This window comes from Oncorhynchus keta, chromosome 2, assembly GCF_023373465.1.
Source record: "Oncorhynchus keta strain PuntledgeMale-10-30-2019 chromosome 2, Oket_V2, whole genome shotgun sequence".
Taxonomy (NCBI): domain Eukaryota; kingdom Metazoa; phylum Chordata; class Actinopteri; order Salmoniformes; family Salmonidae; genus Oncorhynchus; species Oncorhynchus keta.
The window spans coordinates 3,411,323-3,431,662 of NC_068422.1; the positions used below are offsets into that span (position 1 = coordinate 3,411,323).

Below are 20,340 nucleotides of genomic sequence, written 5' to 3' on the forward strand. Positions count from 1 at the left end.
CACTGCCACCTTGCTGGAAGAAGAGGATGAGGCTGACTTGTGTTCCTGTCCACGTTGGTCAAACGACAGCGCCTTGCGTATGTTTTCCAACTCTTTCAGGTCTGGGAGAGAAACCAGAGAGGTACAGGAGTGATAAAAGTGTGTTCCTCTGTGTATGGGCAGGGGTGGAAGTGAACAACAAATCACTCCCTGGAACCCTCCAATGCCGAATCCATGAATTCAATGTGAAAATGATTTTACTCCCTGAACCTGGGTATCGGTGTGATGTCTGAAGTAAGTGGTCAGCATGTCCATTGTCCTAAATGTGTGTGTGTACCTTGGTCACATGGGGAGGTGGGGGCTGATTTGGATCGGTCCTCCTCTGCCTGGGGGGTACATGGTAACGGCTGCTGGGGTTCTTGGGTTATCTATGGAGCGCAACATCATCATCACCATCATCATCATCATTTCTAACACATTTCTACCACAGGGGCGTGAAACAACCAGGCCCCTGAGTTCGACACCCCTGCTCTACCACATCTAGATGTTGGACAAATGGCACTTCAACAATAAACATGTTGTATCAATCGAACCAGAATAATTCTATCCAGTATAATTATATCCAGTATACTTCTATCCATTCTAATTCTATCCAGTATAATTATATCCAGTATACTTCTATCCATTCTAATTCTATCCATAATCATTACATCCAGTATACTTCTATCCATTCTAATTCTATCCATAATCATTATATCCAGTATACTTCTATCCAATCTAATTCTATCCATAATCATTATATCCAGTATACTTCTATCCATTCTAATTCTATCCATAATCATTACATCCAGTATACTTCTATCCAATCTAATTCTATCCATAATCATTATATCCAGTATACTTCTATCCAATCTAATTCTATCCATAATCATTATATCCAGTATACTTCTATCCATTCTAATTCTATCCATAATCATTACATCCAGTATACTTCTATCCAATCTAATTCTATCCATAATCATTACATCCAGTATACTTCTATCCATTCTAATTCTATCCATAATCATTACATCCAGTATACTTCTATCCATTCTAATTCTATCCATAATCATTATATCCAGTATACTTCTATCCATTCTAATTCTATCCATAATCATTACATCCAGTATAATTCTATCCAGTATAATTATATCCAGTATACTTCTATCCATTCTAATTCTATCCAGTATAATTATATCCAGTATACTTCTATCCATTCTAATTCTATCCATAATCATTACATCCAGTATACTTCTATCCATTCTAATTCTATCCAGTATAAATCTATCCAGTATAATTCTATCCAGTACGATTCTATCCAGTATAATTCTATCCATAATCATTCTATCCAGTATACTTCTATCCATTCTAATTCTATCCACATTCATTCTATCCAGTCTAATTCTATAAAGCATAATTCTATCCATAATCATTCTATAAAGTATAATTCTATCTATAATCATTCTATCCAGTATAATTCTATCCAGTATAATTACATCCATAATCTGTATATCCACAATCATTCCATCCAGTATCATTCCATCCAGTATCATTCCATCCAGTATCATTCCATCCAGTATAATTACATCCATAATCTGTATATCCACAATCATTCCATCCAGTATCATTCTATCCAGTATATTTCTATCCAGTATATTTCTATCCTGTATAATTCTATCCAGTATATTTCTATCCATAATCATTCTATCCTGTATAATTCTATCCATATTCATTCTATACAGTATAATTTGATCCAGTATAATTGTATCCAGTATAATTCTATCCATAATCATTCATTCCAGTATAATTCTATCCAGTCTAATTATATCCATAATCATTCTATCCAGGATAATTCTATCCAGTATAATTATATCCACAATAATTCTATCCATAATCATTCTATCTAATCATTCAGTATAATTCAGTATATTCTATCCATAATCATTCCAGTAGAATTCTATCCAGTATTATTCTATCCATAATCATTCATTCCAGTATAATTCTATCCAGTCTAATTATATCCATAATCATTCTATCCAGGATAATTCTATCCAGTATAATTATATCCACAATAATTCTATCCATAATCATTCTATCCAGGATAATTCTATCCAGTATAATTACATCCACAATAATTCAATCCATAATCATTCTATCCAGTATAATTCTATCCAGTATAATTCTATCCATAATCATTCTATCCAGTATTATTCTATCCATAATCATTCTATCCAGTAGAATTCTATCCAGTATTATTCTATCCATAATCATTCTATCCAGTATAATTCTATCCATAATCATTCTATCCAGTATAATTCTATCCATAATCATTCTATCCAGTATTATTCTATCCATAATCATTCTATCCAGTAGAATTCTATCCAGTATTATTCTATCCATAATCATTCTATCCAGTATTATTCTATCCATAATCATTCTATCCAGTATAATTCTTCTCCAGTATAATTCTATCCATAATCATTCTATCCAGTACAATTCTATCCATAATCATTATATCCTGTATAATTCTATCCAGTCTAATTCAATCCATAATCATTCTATCCAGTATAATTCTATCCAGTATTATTCTATCCATAATCATTCTATCCAGTAGAATTCTATCCAGTATAATTCTATCCATAATCATTCTATCCAGTACAATTCTATCCATAATCATTATATCCAGTATAATTCTATCCATAATCATTCTATCCATAATCATTCTATCCAGTATAATTCTATCCAGTATTATTCTATCCAGTATAGTTATATTCATAATCATTCTATCCAGTAGAATTCTATCCAGTATTATTCTATCCATAATCATTCTATCCAGTATAATTATTCTCCATTATTATTCAATCCATAATCATTCTATCCAGTATAATTATTCTCCATTATTATTCAATCCATAATCATTCTATCCAGTATAATTATTCTCCATTATTATTCAATCCATAATCATTCTATCCAGTATAATTCTATCCAGTATTATTCTATCCAGTATAATTCTTCTCCAGTATTATTCTATCCATAATCATTATATCCAGTATAATTTCTATCCAGTATAAATCTATCCAAAATCATTCTATCCAGTATAAATCTATCCAAAATCATTCTATCCAGTATAATTATATCCATAATCATTCTATCCAGTATAATTATATCCATTATAATTCTATCCAGTCTAATTATATCCATAATCATTCTATAATAATTCTATCCAGTATAATTATATCCATAATCATTAATATTCAATCCAGTATAATTATATATAAATTCATCCATAATCATTCTATCCAGTATAATTATATCCATAATCATTCTATCAGTATAATTCTATCCAGTATAATTCTATCCATAATCATTCTATACAGTATAATTTATCCATAATAATTCTATCCAGTATAATTCTATCCATAATCATTCTATCCAGTATAATTCTATCCATAATCATTCTATCCAGTCTAATTCTATCCAGTATAATTCTATCCATATTCATTCTATCCAGTATAATTCTATCCATAATCATTCTATCCAGTATAATTCTATCCATAATCATTCTATCCAGTATAATTCTTCTCCAGTATAATTCTATCCATAATCATTCTATCCAGTACAATTCTATCCATAATCATTATATCCAGTATAATTCTATCAAGTATAATTCTATCCATAATCATTATAATCTGTATAATTCAATCCATAATCATTCTATCTATTTTCATTCTATCCAGTATTATTCTATCCAGTATTATTCTATCCATAATCATTCTATCCAGTATAGTTATATTCATAATCATTCTATCCAGTAGAATTCTATCCAGTATTATTCTATCCATAATCATTCTATCCAGTATAATTATTCTCCATTATTATTCAATCCATAATCATTCTATCCAGTATAATTATTCTCCATTATTATTCAATCCATAATCATTCTATCCAGTATAATTATTCTCCATTATTATTCAATCCATAATCATTCTATCCAGTATAATTCTATCCAGTATTATTCTATCCAGTATAATTCTTCTCCAGTATTATTCTATCCATAATCATTATATCCAGTATAATTTCTATCCAGTATAAATCTATCCAGTATTATTCTATCCAGTATAATTCTTCTCCAGTATTATTCTATCCATAATCATTCTATCCAGTATAATTATTCTCCATTATTATTCAATCCATAATCATTCTATCCAGTATAATTATTCTCCATTATTATTCAATCCATAATCATTCTATCCAGTATAATTCTATCCAGTATTATTCTATCCAGTATAATTCTTCTCCAGTATTATTCTATCCATAATCATTATATCCAGTATAATTTCTATCCAGTATAAATCTATCCAGTATTATTCTATCCAGTATAATTCTTCTCCAGTATTATTCTATCCATAATCATTCTATCCAGTATAATTATTCTCCATTATTATTCAATCCATAATCATTCTATCCAGTATAATTATTCTCCATTATTATTCAATCCATAATCATTCTATCCAGTATAATTATTCTCCATTATTATTCAATCCATAATCATTCTATCCAGTATAATTCTATCCAGTATTATTCTATCCAGTATAATTCTTCTCCAGTATTATTCTATCCAAAATCATTCTATCCAGTATAATTATATCCATAATCACTCTATCCAGTATAATTATATCCATTATAATTCTATCCAGTCTAATTATATCCATAATCATTCTATCCAGGATAATTCTATCCAGTATAATTCTATCCACAATAATTCTATCCATAATCATTCAATCCAGTATAATTATATCCAGGATAATTCTATCCAGTAAATTCTATCCATAATCATTCTATACTGCGAATTTTATCCAGTCTAATTATATCCAGTCTAATTATATCCAATATAATTCTATCCAGTATAATTATATCCAGTATAATTCTATCCATATTCATTCTATACAGTATAATTTGATCCAGTATAATTCTATCCAGTATAATTCTATCCATAATCATTATATCCTGTATAATTCTATCCAGTATAATTCTATCCAGTCTAATTATATCCAATATAATTAGATCCAGTATAATTCTATCCATAATCATTATATCCTGTATAATTCTATCCAGTATAATTCTATCCAGTCTAATTATATCCAATATAATTAGATCCAGTATAATTCTATCCAGTATAATTCTATCCATAATCATTCTATCCATAATCATTCTATCCAGTATAATTCTTCTCTAGTATTATTCTATCCATAATCATTCTATCCATAATCATTCTATCCAGTATAATTCTATCCATTATAATTCTATCCAGAATAATTATATCCAGTATAATTCTATTGATAATCATTCTATCCAGTATAATTATATCCATAATCATTCTATCCTTTATAATTATATCCGGTATAATTATATCCATAATCATACTATCCAGTATAATTCTATCCAGTATAATTCTATCAATAATCATTATATCATGTATAATTATATCCAGTATAATTATATTCATAATCATTCTATCCAGTATATTTCTATCAATAATCATTCTATCCTGTACAATTCTACCCAGTATAATTCAATCTATAATTATTCTATACAGTATAATTCTACCCAGAATAAATCTATTCAGTATAATTCTATCCATAAACATTCTATCCAGTCTAATTAAATCCAGTATAATTATATCCATAATCATTCAATTCTGTATAATTCTATCCAGTCTAATTCTATCCATAATCATTCTATCCAGCAGAACTCTATCCAGAATAAATCTACTCAGTATAATTCTATCCATATTCATTCTATCCAGTATAATTCTATCAAGTATAATTATATCCAGTATAATTCTATCCGGTATAATTCAATCCAGTCTAATTCTATCCATAATCATTCTATCCAGCAGAACACTATCCAGAATAAATCTACTCAGTATAATTCTGTCCATATTCATTCTATCCAGTAAAATTCTATCAAGTATAATTATATCCAGTATAATTCTATCCGGTATAATTCAATCCAGTCTAATTATATCCAGTATAATTATATCAGTATAATTCTATCCAGTAAAATTATATCCAGTATAATTATATCGGTATAATTATTCTATCAGTATAATTCTATCCAGTAATATTTCTATCCTGTATAATCTATTCATAATCATTCTATCAGGAGACTTCTATCCAGTATAATTATATTCATAATCATTCTATCCAGGAGACTTCAATCCAGTATATTTCTATCCAGGATAATTATATCCAGTAAATTCTATCCATAATCATTCTATACTGTATAATTCTATCCAGTATAATTATATCCAGTCTAATTATATCCAATATAATTCTATCCAGTATAATTTTATCCAGTATAATTATATCCAGTCTAATTATATCAATATCATCAGATATAAGTTATCAATATAATTATATCCAGTATAATTCTATCCAGTATAATTCTATCCATAATCATTCTAATCTGTATAATTCTATCCATAATCATCTATCTATCATTCTATTCAGTATAATTCTAACCAGTATAATTCTATCCATAATCATTCTATCCAGTATAATTCTAACCAGTATTATTCTATCCATAATCATTCTATCCAGTATAGTTCTATTCATAATCATTCTATCAGTATATTTCTATTCTGTATAATTCAAACCAGTATAAATCTATTCATAATCATTCTATCCAGTATAATTCTATCCAGTATTATTCTATCCAAAATCATTCTATCAGTATAATTCTATCCATAATCACTCTATCCAATATATTTCTATTCATAATAATTCATACCAGTATAATTCTATCCATAATCATTCTATCCAGTATAATTCTAACCAGTATTATTCTATCCATAATCATTCTATCCAGTATAGTTCTATCATAATCACCCTATCTAGTATATTATCCATAATCATTCAAACCAGTATAAATCTATCCATAATCATTCTATCAGTATAATTCCAGTATTATTATTCTATCCATAATCATTCTATCCAGTATAGTTCTATCCATAATCACTCTATCCAGTATATTTTCTATTCTGTCTAATTCAAACCAGTATAAATCTATCATAATCATTCTATTATCATTCTATCCAGTATAATTCTTTCAGTATAATTCTATCCATAATCATTCTATCCAGTATAGTTCTATCCAGAATAAATCTATCTAGTATAATTCTATTCTGTCTAATTCAAACCAGTATAAATCTATTCATAATCATTCTATCAGTATAATTCAATCCATAATCATTCTATCCAGCATAATTCTATCCATAATCATTCTTTCCAGTATAATTCAATCCATAATCATTCTATCCATCATAACTCTATCCAGAATAAATCTACTCAGTATAATTCAATCCATAATCATTCTATCCATCATAACTCTATCCAGAATAAATCTACTCAGTATAATTATCCATAATCATTCTATCCAGTATAATTCTATCCAGTATAATCTACTCAGTATAATTCAATAATCATTCTATCATAATCATTCTATCCAGAATAAATCTATCTCAGTATAATTCTATCCATAATCATTCTATCCAGTATAATTCTATCAGAATAATTCTATCAGTATAATTCTATCCAGTATAATTCTATCCATTATAATTCTATCATTATAATTCTATCAGTATAATTCTATCCATAATCATTCTATCCAGTATAATTCTATCCAGAATAATTCTATCAGTATAATTCTATCCAGTATAATTCTATCCATCTATAATTCTATCCAGTATAATTCTATCCATAATCATTCAGTATAATTCTATCCAGTATAATTAATTATCCAATATATCCAGTATAATTCTATCAGTATAATTCTATCCAGTATAATTCTATCCATAATCATTCTATCCAGTATAACTCTATCCAGTATAATCTATCAGTATAATTCTATCCAGTATAATTCTATCATTCTATCAGTATAATTCTATCCATTATAATTCTATTATATTCTATAATTCTATCAGTATAATTCTATCCAGTATAATCATTCAGTATAATTCCAGTATAATTCTATCCATAATCAATCAGTATAATTCTATATTCATAATAATTCTATCCAGTATAATTCTATCAGTATTATTCTATCCATAATCATTCTATCCAGTATAATTCTATCCATAATAATTCTATCCAGTATAATTTATCCAGTCTAATTCAGTATGTCCATAATCCAGTATAATTCTATAAATCATTATATAATCATTCTATCCAGTATATTCTATATCAGTATAATTCAATCCAGTTAATTCTATCCTGTATAATCATAATTCTAATCCATATCATTCTATCCAGTATAATTCTATCCAGTATAATTCTATTCTTTCTACTCAGTATAATTCAATTCATAATCATTCTATCCATATAACTTCTATCCAGTATATTTCTATCAGTATAATTATATGCCCAGTATAATTCTATCCATAATCATTCTATCCAGTATAACCTATCAAAATAATTTATCAGTATAATTCTATCCAGTAATCATTCAGTATAATTCCAGTATAATCCAGTATAATTCTATCCATAATCATTCTATCCATATAATTCTATTCAGAATAATTCTATCAGTATAATTCTATCCATAATCATTCTATTCTATAAATCTATCATAAATTCTATCAGTATAATTCTACCAGTATAATTCTATCCATAATCATTCTATCAGTATAATTCTATCCAGTATTATTCTATCCAAAATCATTCTATCAGTATAGTTCTATCCATAATCATCTTCAGTATATTTCATTCTATCTAATTCAAACCAGTATAAATCTATCCATAATCAGTCAGTATAATTCTATCCAGTATTATTCTATCCATAATCATTCTATCAGTATAGTTCTATTCATAATCACTCTATCAGTATATTTCTATTCTGTCTAATTCAAACCAGTATAAATCTATTCATAATCATTCTATCCAGTATAATTCTAACCAGTATTATTCTATCCATAATCATTCTATCCAGTATAGTTCTATTCATAATCACTCTATCTAGTATATTTCTATTCTGTCTAATTCAAACCAGTATAAATCTATTCATAATCATTCTATCCAGCATAATTCTATCCATAATCATTCTTTCCAGTATAATTCAATCCATAATCATTCTATCCAGTATAGTTCTATTCATAATCACTCTATCTAGTATATTTCTATTCTGTCTAATTCAAACCAGTATAAATCTATTCATAATCATTCTATCCAGCATAATTCTATCCATAATCATTCTTTCCAGCATAATTCTATCCATAATCATTCTTTCCAGTATAATTCAATCCATAATCATTCTATCCATCATAACTCTATCCAGAATAAATCTACTCAGTATAATTCAATCCATAATCATTCTATCCATCATAACTCTATCCAGAATAAATCTACTCAGTATAATTCAATCCATAATCATTCTATCCATCATAACTCTATCCAGAATAAATCTACTCAGTATAATTCAATCCATAATCATTCTATCCATCATAACTCTATCCAGAATAAATCTACTCAGTATAATTCAATCCATAATCATTCTATCCATCATAACTCTATCCAGAATAAATCTACTCAGTATAATTCAATCCATAATCATTCTATCCATCATAACTCTATCCAGAATAAATCTACTCAGTATAATTCAATCCATAATCATTCTATCCATCATAACTCTATCCAGAATAAATCTACTCAGTATAATTCTATCCAGTGTAATTCTATCCATAATCTGTCCAGCCATTATAATTCAGTCCAGTATAATTGAATCTATAATCATTCTTTCCAGTATAATTCTATCCATTATAATTCTATCCAGTATAATTCTATTCAGAATAATTATATCTAGTATAACTCTATCCAGTATAATTCTATCCAATATAATTCAATAGTATAATTCTATCAAGCATAATCTATCCAGTATAATTATATCCATAATCATTCTATCAAATATAATTATATCAATAATCATTATATCCAGTATAATTCTATCCAGTATAATTCTATCCAGTATAATTATATCCATAATCATTCTAACCATTATAATTCTATCCACAATCATTATATCTAGTATAATTCTATCCAGTATAATTCTATCCAGTAAAATTATATCCATAACCATTCTATCCAGTATAATTCTATCCAGTAAAATTATATCCATAACCATTCTATCCAGTATAAATCTATCCAGTATAATTCTATCCAGTATAATTATGTCCATAATCATTCTATCCTGTATAATTCTATCCAGTATAATTATATCTATAATCATTCTATCCACAATCATTCTATCCAGTATAATTATATCCAGTATAATTCTATACAGTATAATTCTATCCATAATCATTCTATCCTGTATAATTCGATCCAGTATAATTACATCCATAATCATTCTATCTGTCACGGCTTTCTTCCTGGGAAGGAGAGGTGGACCAAAACGCAACGTGGTTACAGTTCATGATTCTTTAATAAGAAAACTCAAACATGAACAAAATACAAAACAATAAACGTAACAGTCCTAACTGGTGCATAAAACACAAAGACAGGAAACAATCACCCACAAAATACCCAAAGAATATGGCTGCCTAAATATGGCTCCCAATCAGAGACAATGATAGACACCTGCCTCTGATTGAGAACCAATCCAGGCAACCATAGATTTACCTAGACACCTAAAAGAACACAACCCCATTAATCTACAAAAACCCCTAGACAAGACGACACACAATAAATCACCCATGTCACACCCTGGCCTAACCAAAATAATAAAGAAAACAAAGATAACTAAGGCCAGGGCGTGACACTATCCAGGATAATTCTATCCAGTATAATTCTATACATAATCATTATATCCAGTATAATTCTATCCATAATCATTCTAACCAATATAATTATATCCAGTATAATTCTATACATAATCATTATATCCAGTATAATTCTATCCATAATCATTCTATCCAGAATAAATCTACTCAGTATAATTCTATCCAGTATAATTCTATCCAGTAAATTTCTATACGTAATCATTCTATCCAGTATAATTCTCGTCAGTATAATTATATCCATAATCATTCTATCAGGAATAAATCTACTCAGTGTAAATATATCCATAATCATTATATCCAGTCTAATTCTGTCCAGTACAATTCTATCCAGTCTAATTCTATCCATAATCATTATATCCAGTCTCATTATATCTAGTATAATATTCATAATCATTATATCCAGTCTCATTATATCCAGTATAATTCTATACATAATCATTCTATCCAGAATAAATCTACTCAGTATAATTCTATCCAGTATAATTCTATCCAGTAAATTTCTATACGTAATCATTCTACCCAGTATAATTCTCGTCAGTATAATTATATCCATAATCATTCTATCAGGAATAAATCTACTCAGTGTAAATATATCCATAATCATTATATCCAGTCTAATTCTGTCCAGTACAATTCTATCCAGTCTAATTCTATGCTGTGTAATTCGATCCAGTCTAATTCTATCCATAATCATTATATCCAGTCTCATTATATCTAGTATAATATTCATAATCATTATATCCAGTCTCATTATATCCAGTATAATTCTATACATAATCATTCTATCTTGTATAATTATATCCAGTCTAATTCTATCCAGTATAATATTCATAATCATTCTATTCTGTCTAATTCAATCCACTATAATTATATCCATAATAATTCTATCAAGTATAATTATATCAAGTATAATTCTATCCAGTCTAATTCTATCCAGTATAATTCTCTCCAGTCTAATTCTTTCCATAATCATTCTAACCAATATAATTATATCCAGTATAATTCTATACATAATCATTATATCCAGTATAATTCTAACCATAATCATTCTAACCAATATAATTATATCCAGTATAATTCCATCCAGTCTAATTCTATCCAGTATAATTCTATCCAGTATATTTCTATCCAGTATAATTCTATCCACAATCATTCTATCCAGTATAATTATATCCAGTATAATTCCATCCAGTATAATTCTATCCTGTATAATTCTATCCATAATCATTATATCCAGTATAATTATATCAATAATCATTCTATCCAGAATAAATCTACTCAGTATAATTCTAACCAGTATAATTCTATCCAGTAAATTTCTATACGTAATCATTCTATCCTGTATAATTCTATTCAGTATAATTATATCCATAATCATTATATCCTGTATAATTCTATCCAGTATAAAACTTACCATAATCATTATATCCAGTATAATTCTCGTCAGTATAATTATATCCATAATCATTCTATCAGGAATAAATCTACTCAGTGTAAATATATCCATAATCATTATATCCAGTCTAATTCTGTCCAGTACAATTCTATCCAGTCTAATTCTATGCTGTGTAATTCGATCCAGTCTAATTCTATCCATAATCATTATATCCAGTCTCATTATATCTAGTATAATATTCATAATCATTATATCCAGTCTCATTATATCCAGTATAATTCTATACATAATCATTATATCCAGTCTCATTATATCTAGTATAATATTCATAATCATTATATCCAGTCTCATTATATCTAGTATAATATTCATAATCATTATATCCAGTCTCATTATATCTAGTATAATATTCATAATCATTATATCCAGTCTCATTATATCCAGTATAATTATATACATAATCATTCTATCTTGTATAATTATATCCAGTCTAATTCTATCCAGTATAATATTCATAATCATTCTATTCTGTCTAATTCAATCCACTATAATTATATCCATAATAATTCTCTCCAGTCTAATTCTTTCCATAATCATTCTATCCATAATCATTCTATCCAGTCTAATCATATCCAGTAGAATTCTATCCAGTATAATTCAATCTATAATCATTCTATCCAGTATAATTCTATCCATAATCAGTCTATCCAGTATAATTATATCCATAATCATTCTATCCAGTATAATTCTGTCCATAATCATTATATCCAGTATAATTATATCAATAATCATTATATCCAGTATAATTATATCCACAATCATTCTATCCAGTATAATTATTTCCATAATCATTATATACAGTATAATTCTGTCCATAATCATTATATCCAGTATAATTATATCAATAATCATTCTATCCAGTATAATTATATCCACAATCATTCTATCCAGTATAATTATTTCCATAATCATTATATACAGTATAATTCTGTCCATAATCATTATATCCAGTATAATTATATCAATAATCATTCTATCCAGTATAATTATATCCACAATCATTCTATCCAGTATAATTATTTCCATAATCATTATATACAGTATAATTCTATCCAGTATAATTCAATCTATAATCATTCTATCCAGTATAATTCTATCCATAATCAGTCTATCCAGTATAATTATATCCAGTAAAATTATATCCATAATCATTCTATCCAGTATAATTCTGTCCATAATCATTATATCCAGTATAATTATATCAATAATCATTCTATCAGTATAATTCTATCCACAATCATTCTATCAGTATAATTATTTCCATAATCATTATATCCAGTATAATTCTATCAGTATAATTCAATCTATAATCATTCTATCAGTATAATTCTATCCATAATCAGTCTATCCAGTATAATTATATCCATAATCATTCTATCCAGTATAATTCTGTCCATAATCATTATATCCAGAAGAATTATATCAATAATCATTATATCCAGTATAATTCTATCCACAATCATTCTATCCAGTATAATTATTTCCATAATCATTCTATCCAGTATAATTATATCAATAATCATTATATCCAGTATAATTCTATCCATAATCATTCTATCCAGTATAATTCTGTCCATAATCATTATATCCAGTATAATTATATCAATAATCATTATATCCAGTATAATTCTATCCACAATCATTATATCCAGTATAATTCTTTCCATAATCAGTCTATCCAGTATAATTATATCCATAATCATTCTATCCAGTATAATTCTGTCCATAATCATTATATCCAGTATAATTATATCAATAATCATTCTATCCAGTATAATTCTATCCACAATCATTCTATCCAGTATAATTCTATCCAGTATAATTCTATCCATAATCAGTCTATCCAGTATAATTATATCCAGTAAAATTATATCCATAATCATTCTATCCAGTATAATTCTGTCCATAATCATTATATCCAGTATAATTATATCAATAATCATTCTATCCAGTATAATTCTATCCACAATCATTCTATCCAGTATAATTATTTCCATAATCATTATATCCAGTATAATTCTATCCAGTATAATTCAATCTATAATCATTCTATCCAGTATAATTCTATCCATAATCAGTCTATCCAGTATAATTATATCCATAATCATTCTATCCAGTATAATTCTGTCCATAATCATTATATCCAGTAGAATTATATCAATAATCATTATATCCAGTATAATTCTATCCACAATCATTCTATCCAGTATAATTATTTACATAATCATTCTATCCAGTATAATTATATCAATAATCATTATATCCAGTATAATTCTATCCATAATCATTCTATCCAGTATAATTCTGTCCATAATCATTATATCCAGTATAATTATATCAATAATCATTATATCCAGTATAATTCTATCCACAATCATTATATCCAGTATAATTCTTTCCATAATCAGTCTATCCAGTATAATTATATCCATAATCATTCTATCCAGTACAATTCTGTCCATAATCATTATATCCAGTATAATTATATAAATAATCATTCTATCCAGTATAATTCTATCCACAATCATTCTATCCAGTATAATTCTATCCAGTATAATTCTATCCATAATCAGTCTATCCAGTATAATTATATCCAGTAAAATTATATCCATAATCATTCTATCCAGTATAATTCTGTCCATAATCATTATATCCAGTATAATTATATCCAGTATAATTATTTCCATAATCATTATATCCAGTATAATTCTATCCAGTATAATTCAATCTATAATCATTCTATCTAGTATAATTCTATCCATAATCAGTCTATCCAGTATAATTATATCCATAATCATTCTATCCAGTATAATTCTGTCCATAATCATTATATCCAGTATAATTATATCAATAATCATTCTATCCAGTATAATTCTATCCACAATCATTCTATCCAGTATAATTATTTCCATAATCATTATATCCAGTATAATTCTATCCAGTATAATTCAATCTATAATCATTCTATCCAGTATAATTCTATCCATAATCAGTCTATCCAGTATAATTATATCCATAATCATTCTATCCAGTATAATTCTGTCCATAATCATTATATCCAGTAGAATTATATCAATAATCATTATATCCAGTATAATTCTATCCACAATCATTCTATCCAGTATAATTATTTCCATAATCATTCTATCCAGTATAATTATATCAATAATCATTATATCCAGTATAATTCTATCCATAATCATTCTATCCAGTATAATTCTGTCCATAATCATTATATCCAGTATAATTATATCAATAATCATTATATCCAGTATAATTCTATCCACAATCATTATATCCAGTATAATTCTTTCCATAATCAGTCTATCCAGTATAATTATATCCATAATCATTCTATCCAGTATAATTCTGTCCATAATCATTATATCCAGTATAATTATATAAATAATCATTCTATCCAGTATAATTCTATCCACAATCATTCTATCCAGTATAATTCTATCCAGTATAATTCTATCCATAATCAGTCTATCCAGTATAATTATATCCAGTAAAATTATATCCATAATCATTCTATCCAGTATAATTCTGTCCATAATCATTATATCCAGTATACTTATATCCAGTATAATTATTTCCATAATCATTATATCCAGTATAATTCTATCCAGTATAATTCAATCTATAATCATTCTATCCAGTATAATTCTATCCATAATCAGTCTATCCAGTATAATTATATCCATAATCATTCTATCCAGTATAATTCTGTCCATAATCATTATATCCAGTATAATTATATCAATAATCATTATATCCAGTATAATTATATCAATAATCATTATATCCAGTATAATTCTTTCCATAATCATTCTATCCAGTATAATTCTTTCCATAATCATTCTATCTAGTATAATTATATCAATAATCATTATATCCAGTATAATTCTATCCATAATCATTCTATCCAGTATAATTCTGTCCATAATCATTATATCCAGTATAATTATATCAATAATCATTATATCCAGTAAAATTCTATCCACAATCATTCTATCCAGTATAATTCTATCCACAATCATTCTATCCAGTATAATTCTATCCACAATCAGTCTATCCAGTATAATTATATCCATAATCATTCTATCCAGTATAATTATTTCCATAATCATTCTATCCAGTATAATTATATCAATAATCATTATATCCAGTATAATTCTATCCATAATCATTCTATCCAGTATAATTCTGTCCATAATCATTCTATCCAGTATAATTATATCAATAATCATTATATCCAGTATAATTCTATCCACAATCATTATATCCAGTATAATTCTTTCCATAATCAGTCTATCAGTATAATTATATCCATAATCATTCTATCCAGTATAATTCTGTCCATAATCATTATATCCAGTATAATTATATAAATAATCATTCTATCCAGTATAATTCTATCCACAATCATTCTATCCAGTATAATTCTATCCAGTATAATTCTATCCATAATCAGTCTATCCAGTATAATTATATCCAGTAAAATTATATCCATAATCATTCTATCCAGTATAATTCTGTCCATAATCATTATATCCAGTATAATTATATCCAGTATAATTATTTCCATAATCATTATATCCAGTATAATTCTATCCAGTATAATTCAATCTATAATCATTCTATCCAGTATAATTCTATCCATAATCAGTCTATCCAGTATAATTATATCCATAATCATTCTATCCAGTATAATTCTGTCCATAATCATTATATCCAGTATAATTATATCAATAATCATTATATCCAGTATAATTATATCAATAATCATTATATCCAGTATAATTCTTTCCATAATCATTCTATCCAGTATAATTCTGTCCATAATCATTATATCCAGTATAATTATATCAATAATCATTATATCCAGTAAAATTCTATCCACAATCATTCTATCCAGTATAATTCTATCCACAATCATTCTATCCAGTATAATTCTATCCACAATCAGTCTATCCAGTATAATTATATCCATAATCATTCTATCCAGTATAATTATTTCCATAATCATTCTATCCAGTATAATTATATCAATAATCATTATATCCAGTATAATTCTATCCATAATCATTCTATCCAGTATAATTCTGTCCATAATCATTATATCCAGTATAATTATATCAATAATCATTATATCCAGTATAATTCTATCCACAATCATTATATCCAGTATAATTCTTTCCATAATCAGTCTATCCAGTATAATTATATCCATAATCATTCTATCCAGTATAATTCTGTCCATAATCATTATATCCAGTATAATTATATAAATAATCATTCTATCCAGTATAATTCTATCCACAATCATTCTATCAGTATAATTCTATCCAGTATAATTCTATCCATAATCAGTCTATCAGTATAATTATATCCAGTAAAATTATATCCATAATCATTCTATCAGTATAATTCTGTCCATAATCATTATATCCAGTATAATTATATCACCCAGTATAATTATTTCCATAATCATTATATCCAGTATAATTCTATCCAGTATAATTCAATCTATAATCATTCTATCCAGTATAATTCTATCCATAATCAGTCTATCCAGTATATTATATCCATAATCATTCTATCCAGTATAATTCTGTCCATAATCATTATATCCAGTATAATTATATCAATAATCATTATATCCAGTATAATTATATCAATAATCATTATATCCAGTATAATTCTTTCCATAATCATTCTATCCAGTATAATTCTTTCCATAATCATTCTATCTAGTATAATTATATCAATAATCATTATATCCAGTATAATTCTATCCATAATCATTCTATCCAGTATAATTCTGTCCATAATCATTATATCCAGTATAATTATATCAATAATCATTATATCCAGTAAAATTCTATCCACAATCATTCTATCCAGTATAATTCTATCCACAATCATTCTATCCAGTATAATTCTATCCACAATCAGTCTATCCAGTATAATTATATCCATAATCATTCTATCCAGTATAATTCTGTCCATAATCATTATATCCAGTATAATTATATCAATAATCATTCTATCCAGTATAATTCTATCCACAATCATTCTATCCAGTATAATTCTATCCACAATCAGTCTATCCAGTATAATTATATCCAGTAAAATTATATCCATAATCATTCTATCCAGTATAATTCTGTCCATAATCATTCTATCCAGTATAATTCTTTCCATAATCAGTCTATCCAGTATTATTCTATCCAGTGTAATTTTATCCATAATCTGTCTATCCAGTATAATTCTATCCATTATAATTTAGTCCAGTATAATTCAATCTATAATAATTATTTCCAGTATAATTCTATCCAGATTAATTATATCCAGTATAATTCTATCCAGAATAATTATATCTATAATCATTCTATCCAATAGAATTATACTGGATATAATTATATCTATAATCATTCTATCCAGAATAATTATATCTATAATCATTCTATCCAGTATAATTCTATCCAGTATCATTCTATCCAGTATAATTCTATCCAGTATTATTCTATCCAGTATAATTCAATCTATAATCTTTCTATCCAGATTAATTATATCCAGTATAATTCTATCCAGAATAATTCTATCTATAATCATTCTATCCAATAGAATTATACTGGATATAATTCTATCTATAATCATTCTATCCAATAGAATTATACTGGATATAATTATATCTATAATCATTCTATCCAGTATAATTCTATCCAGTATCATTCTATCGAGTATAATTCCATCCAGTAAAATTCTATCCAGTATAATTATATCCAGTATATTTCTATCCAGTATAATTCTATCCAGTATAATTCTATCCATAATCATTATATCCAGTATAATTATATCAATAATCATTATATCCAGTATATTTCTATCCAGTATAATTCAATCCATAATCATTCTATCCATCATAACTCTATCCAGAATAAATCTACTCAGTATAATTCTATCCATTATCATTCTATCCAGTATAATTCTATCCAGTATTATTCTATACATAATCATTATATCCAGTATAATTCTACCCATAATCATTCTAACCAATATAATTATATCCAGTATAATTCCATCCAGTAAAATTCTATCCAGTATAATTCTATCCAGTATAATTCCATCCAGTAAAATTCTATCCAGTATAATTCTATCCAGTATATTTCTATCCAGTATAATTCTATCCAGTATTATTCTATCCAGTGTAATTTTATCCATAATCTGTCTCTCCAGTATAATTCTATCCAGTATAATTCAATCTATAATCATTCTATCCAGTATAATTCTATCAATAATCAGTCTATCCAGTATAATTATATCCATAATCATTCTATCCAGTATAATTCTATCCACAATCATTCTATCCAGTATAATTCTATCCACAATCAGTCTATCCAGTATAATTATATCCAGTAAAATTATATCCATAATCATTCTATCCAGTATAATTCTATCCAGTATTATTCTATCCAGTATAATTCTATCCAGTATAATTCTATCCAGTATAATTCTATCCAGTATAATTCTATCCAGTATTATTCTATCCAGTATAATTCTATCCAGTATAATTCTATCCAGTATAATTCTATCCAGTATAATTCTATCCAGTATTATTCTATCCAGTATAATTCTATCCAGTATAATTCTATCCAGTATAATTCTATCCAGTATAATTCTATCCAGTATTATTCTATCCAGTATAATTCTATCCAGTATTATTCTATCCAGTATAATTCAATCTATAATCTTTCTATCCAGAATAATTCTATCCAGTATTATTCTATCCAGTATAATTCTATCCAGTATAATTCAATCTATAATCTTTCTATCCAGTATAATTCTATCCAGTATTATTCTATCCAGTATAATTCAATCTATAATCTTTCTATCCAGAATAATTCTATCCAGTATTATTCTATCCAGTATAATTCTATCCAGTATTATTCTATCCAGTATAATTCTATCCAGTATTATTCTATCCAGTATAATTCTATCCAGTATTATTCTATCCAGTATAATT

The 20,340-nt window shown here is 26.3% G+C and overlaps 1 protein-coding gene across 4 annotated transcripts in view; it reads right to left on the reverse strand.

The window, feature by feature from the left end:
• LOC118378942 (protein kinase C epsilon type) overlaps positions 1–20,340 on the reverse strand; it is a 302,141-nt gene that overhangs the window by 64,819 nt on the left and 216,982 nt on the right. For 3 of the 4 annotated variants that reach the window (XR_008071101.1, XM_052470873.1, XM_052470877.1), the window contains 2 exons: positions 317–407; positions 1–101 (listed from right to left, as the gene is read on the reverse strand). The exon at positions 1–101 is cut by the window's left edge and continues 117 nt beyond it. Coding sequence is in view for 3 of the 4 variants with exons in the window: in XM_052470873.1 (XP_052326833.1) it covers positions 1–101; positions 317–407 (192 nt within the window). In the remaining variant the exon portion in view is untranslated. The remainder of the gene's footprint in view (positions 102–316; positions 408–20,340) is intronic. The other variant, XM_052470879.1, reaches the window with a different exon arrangement.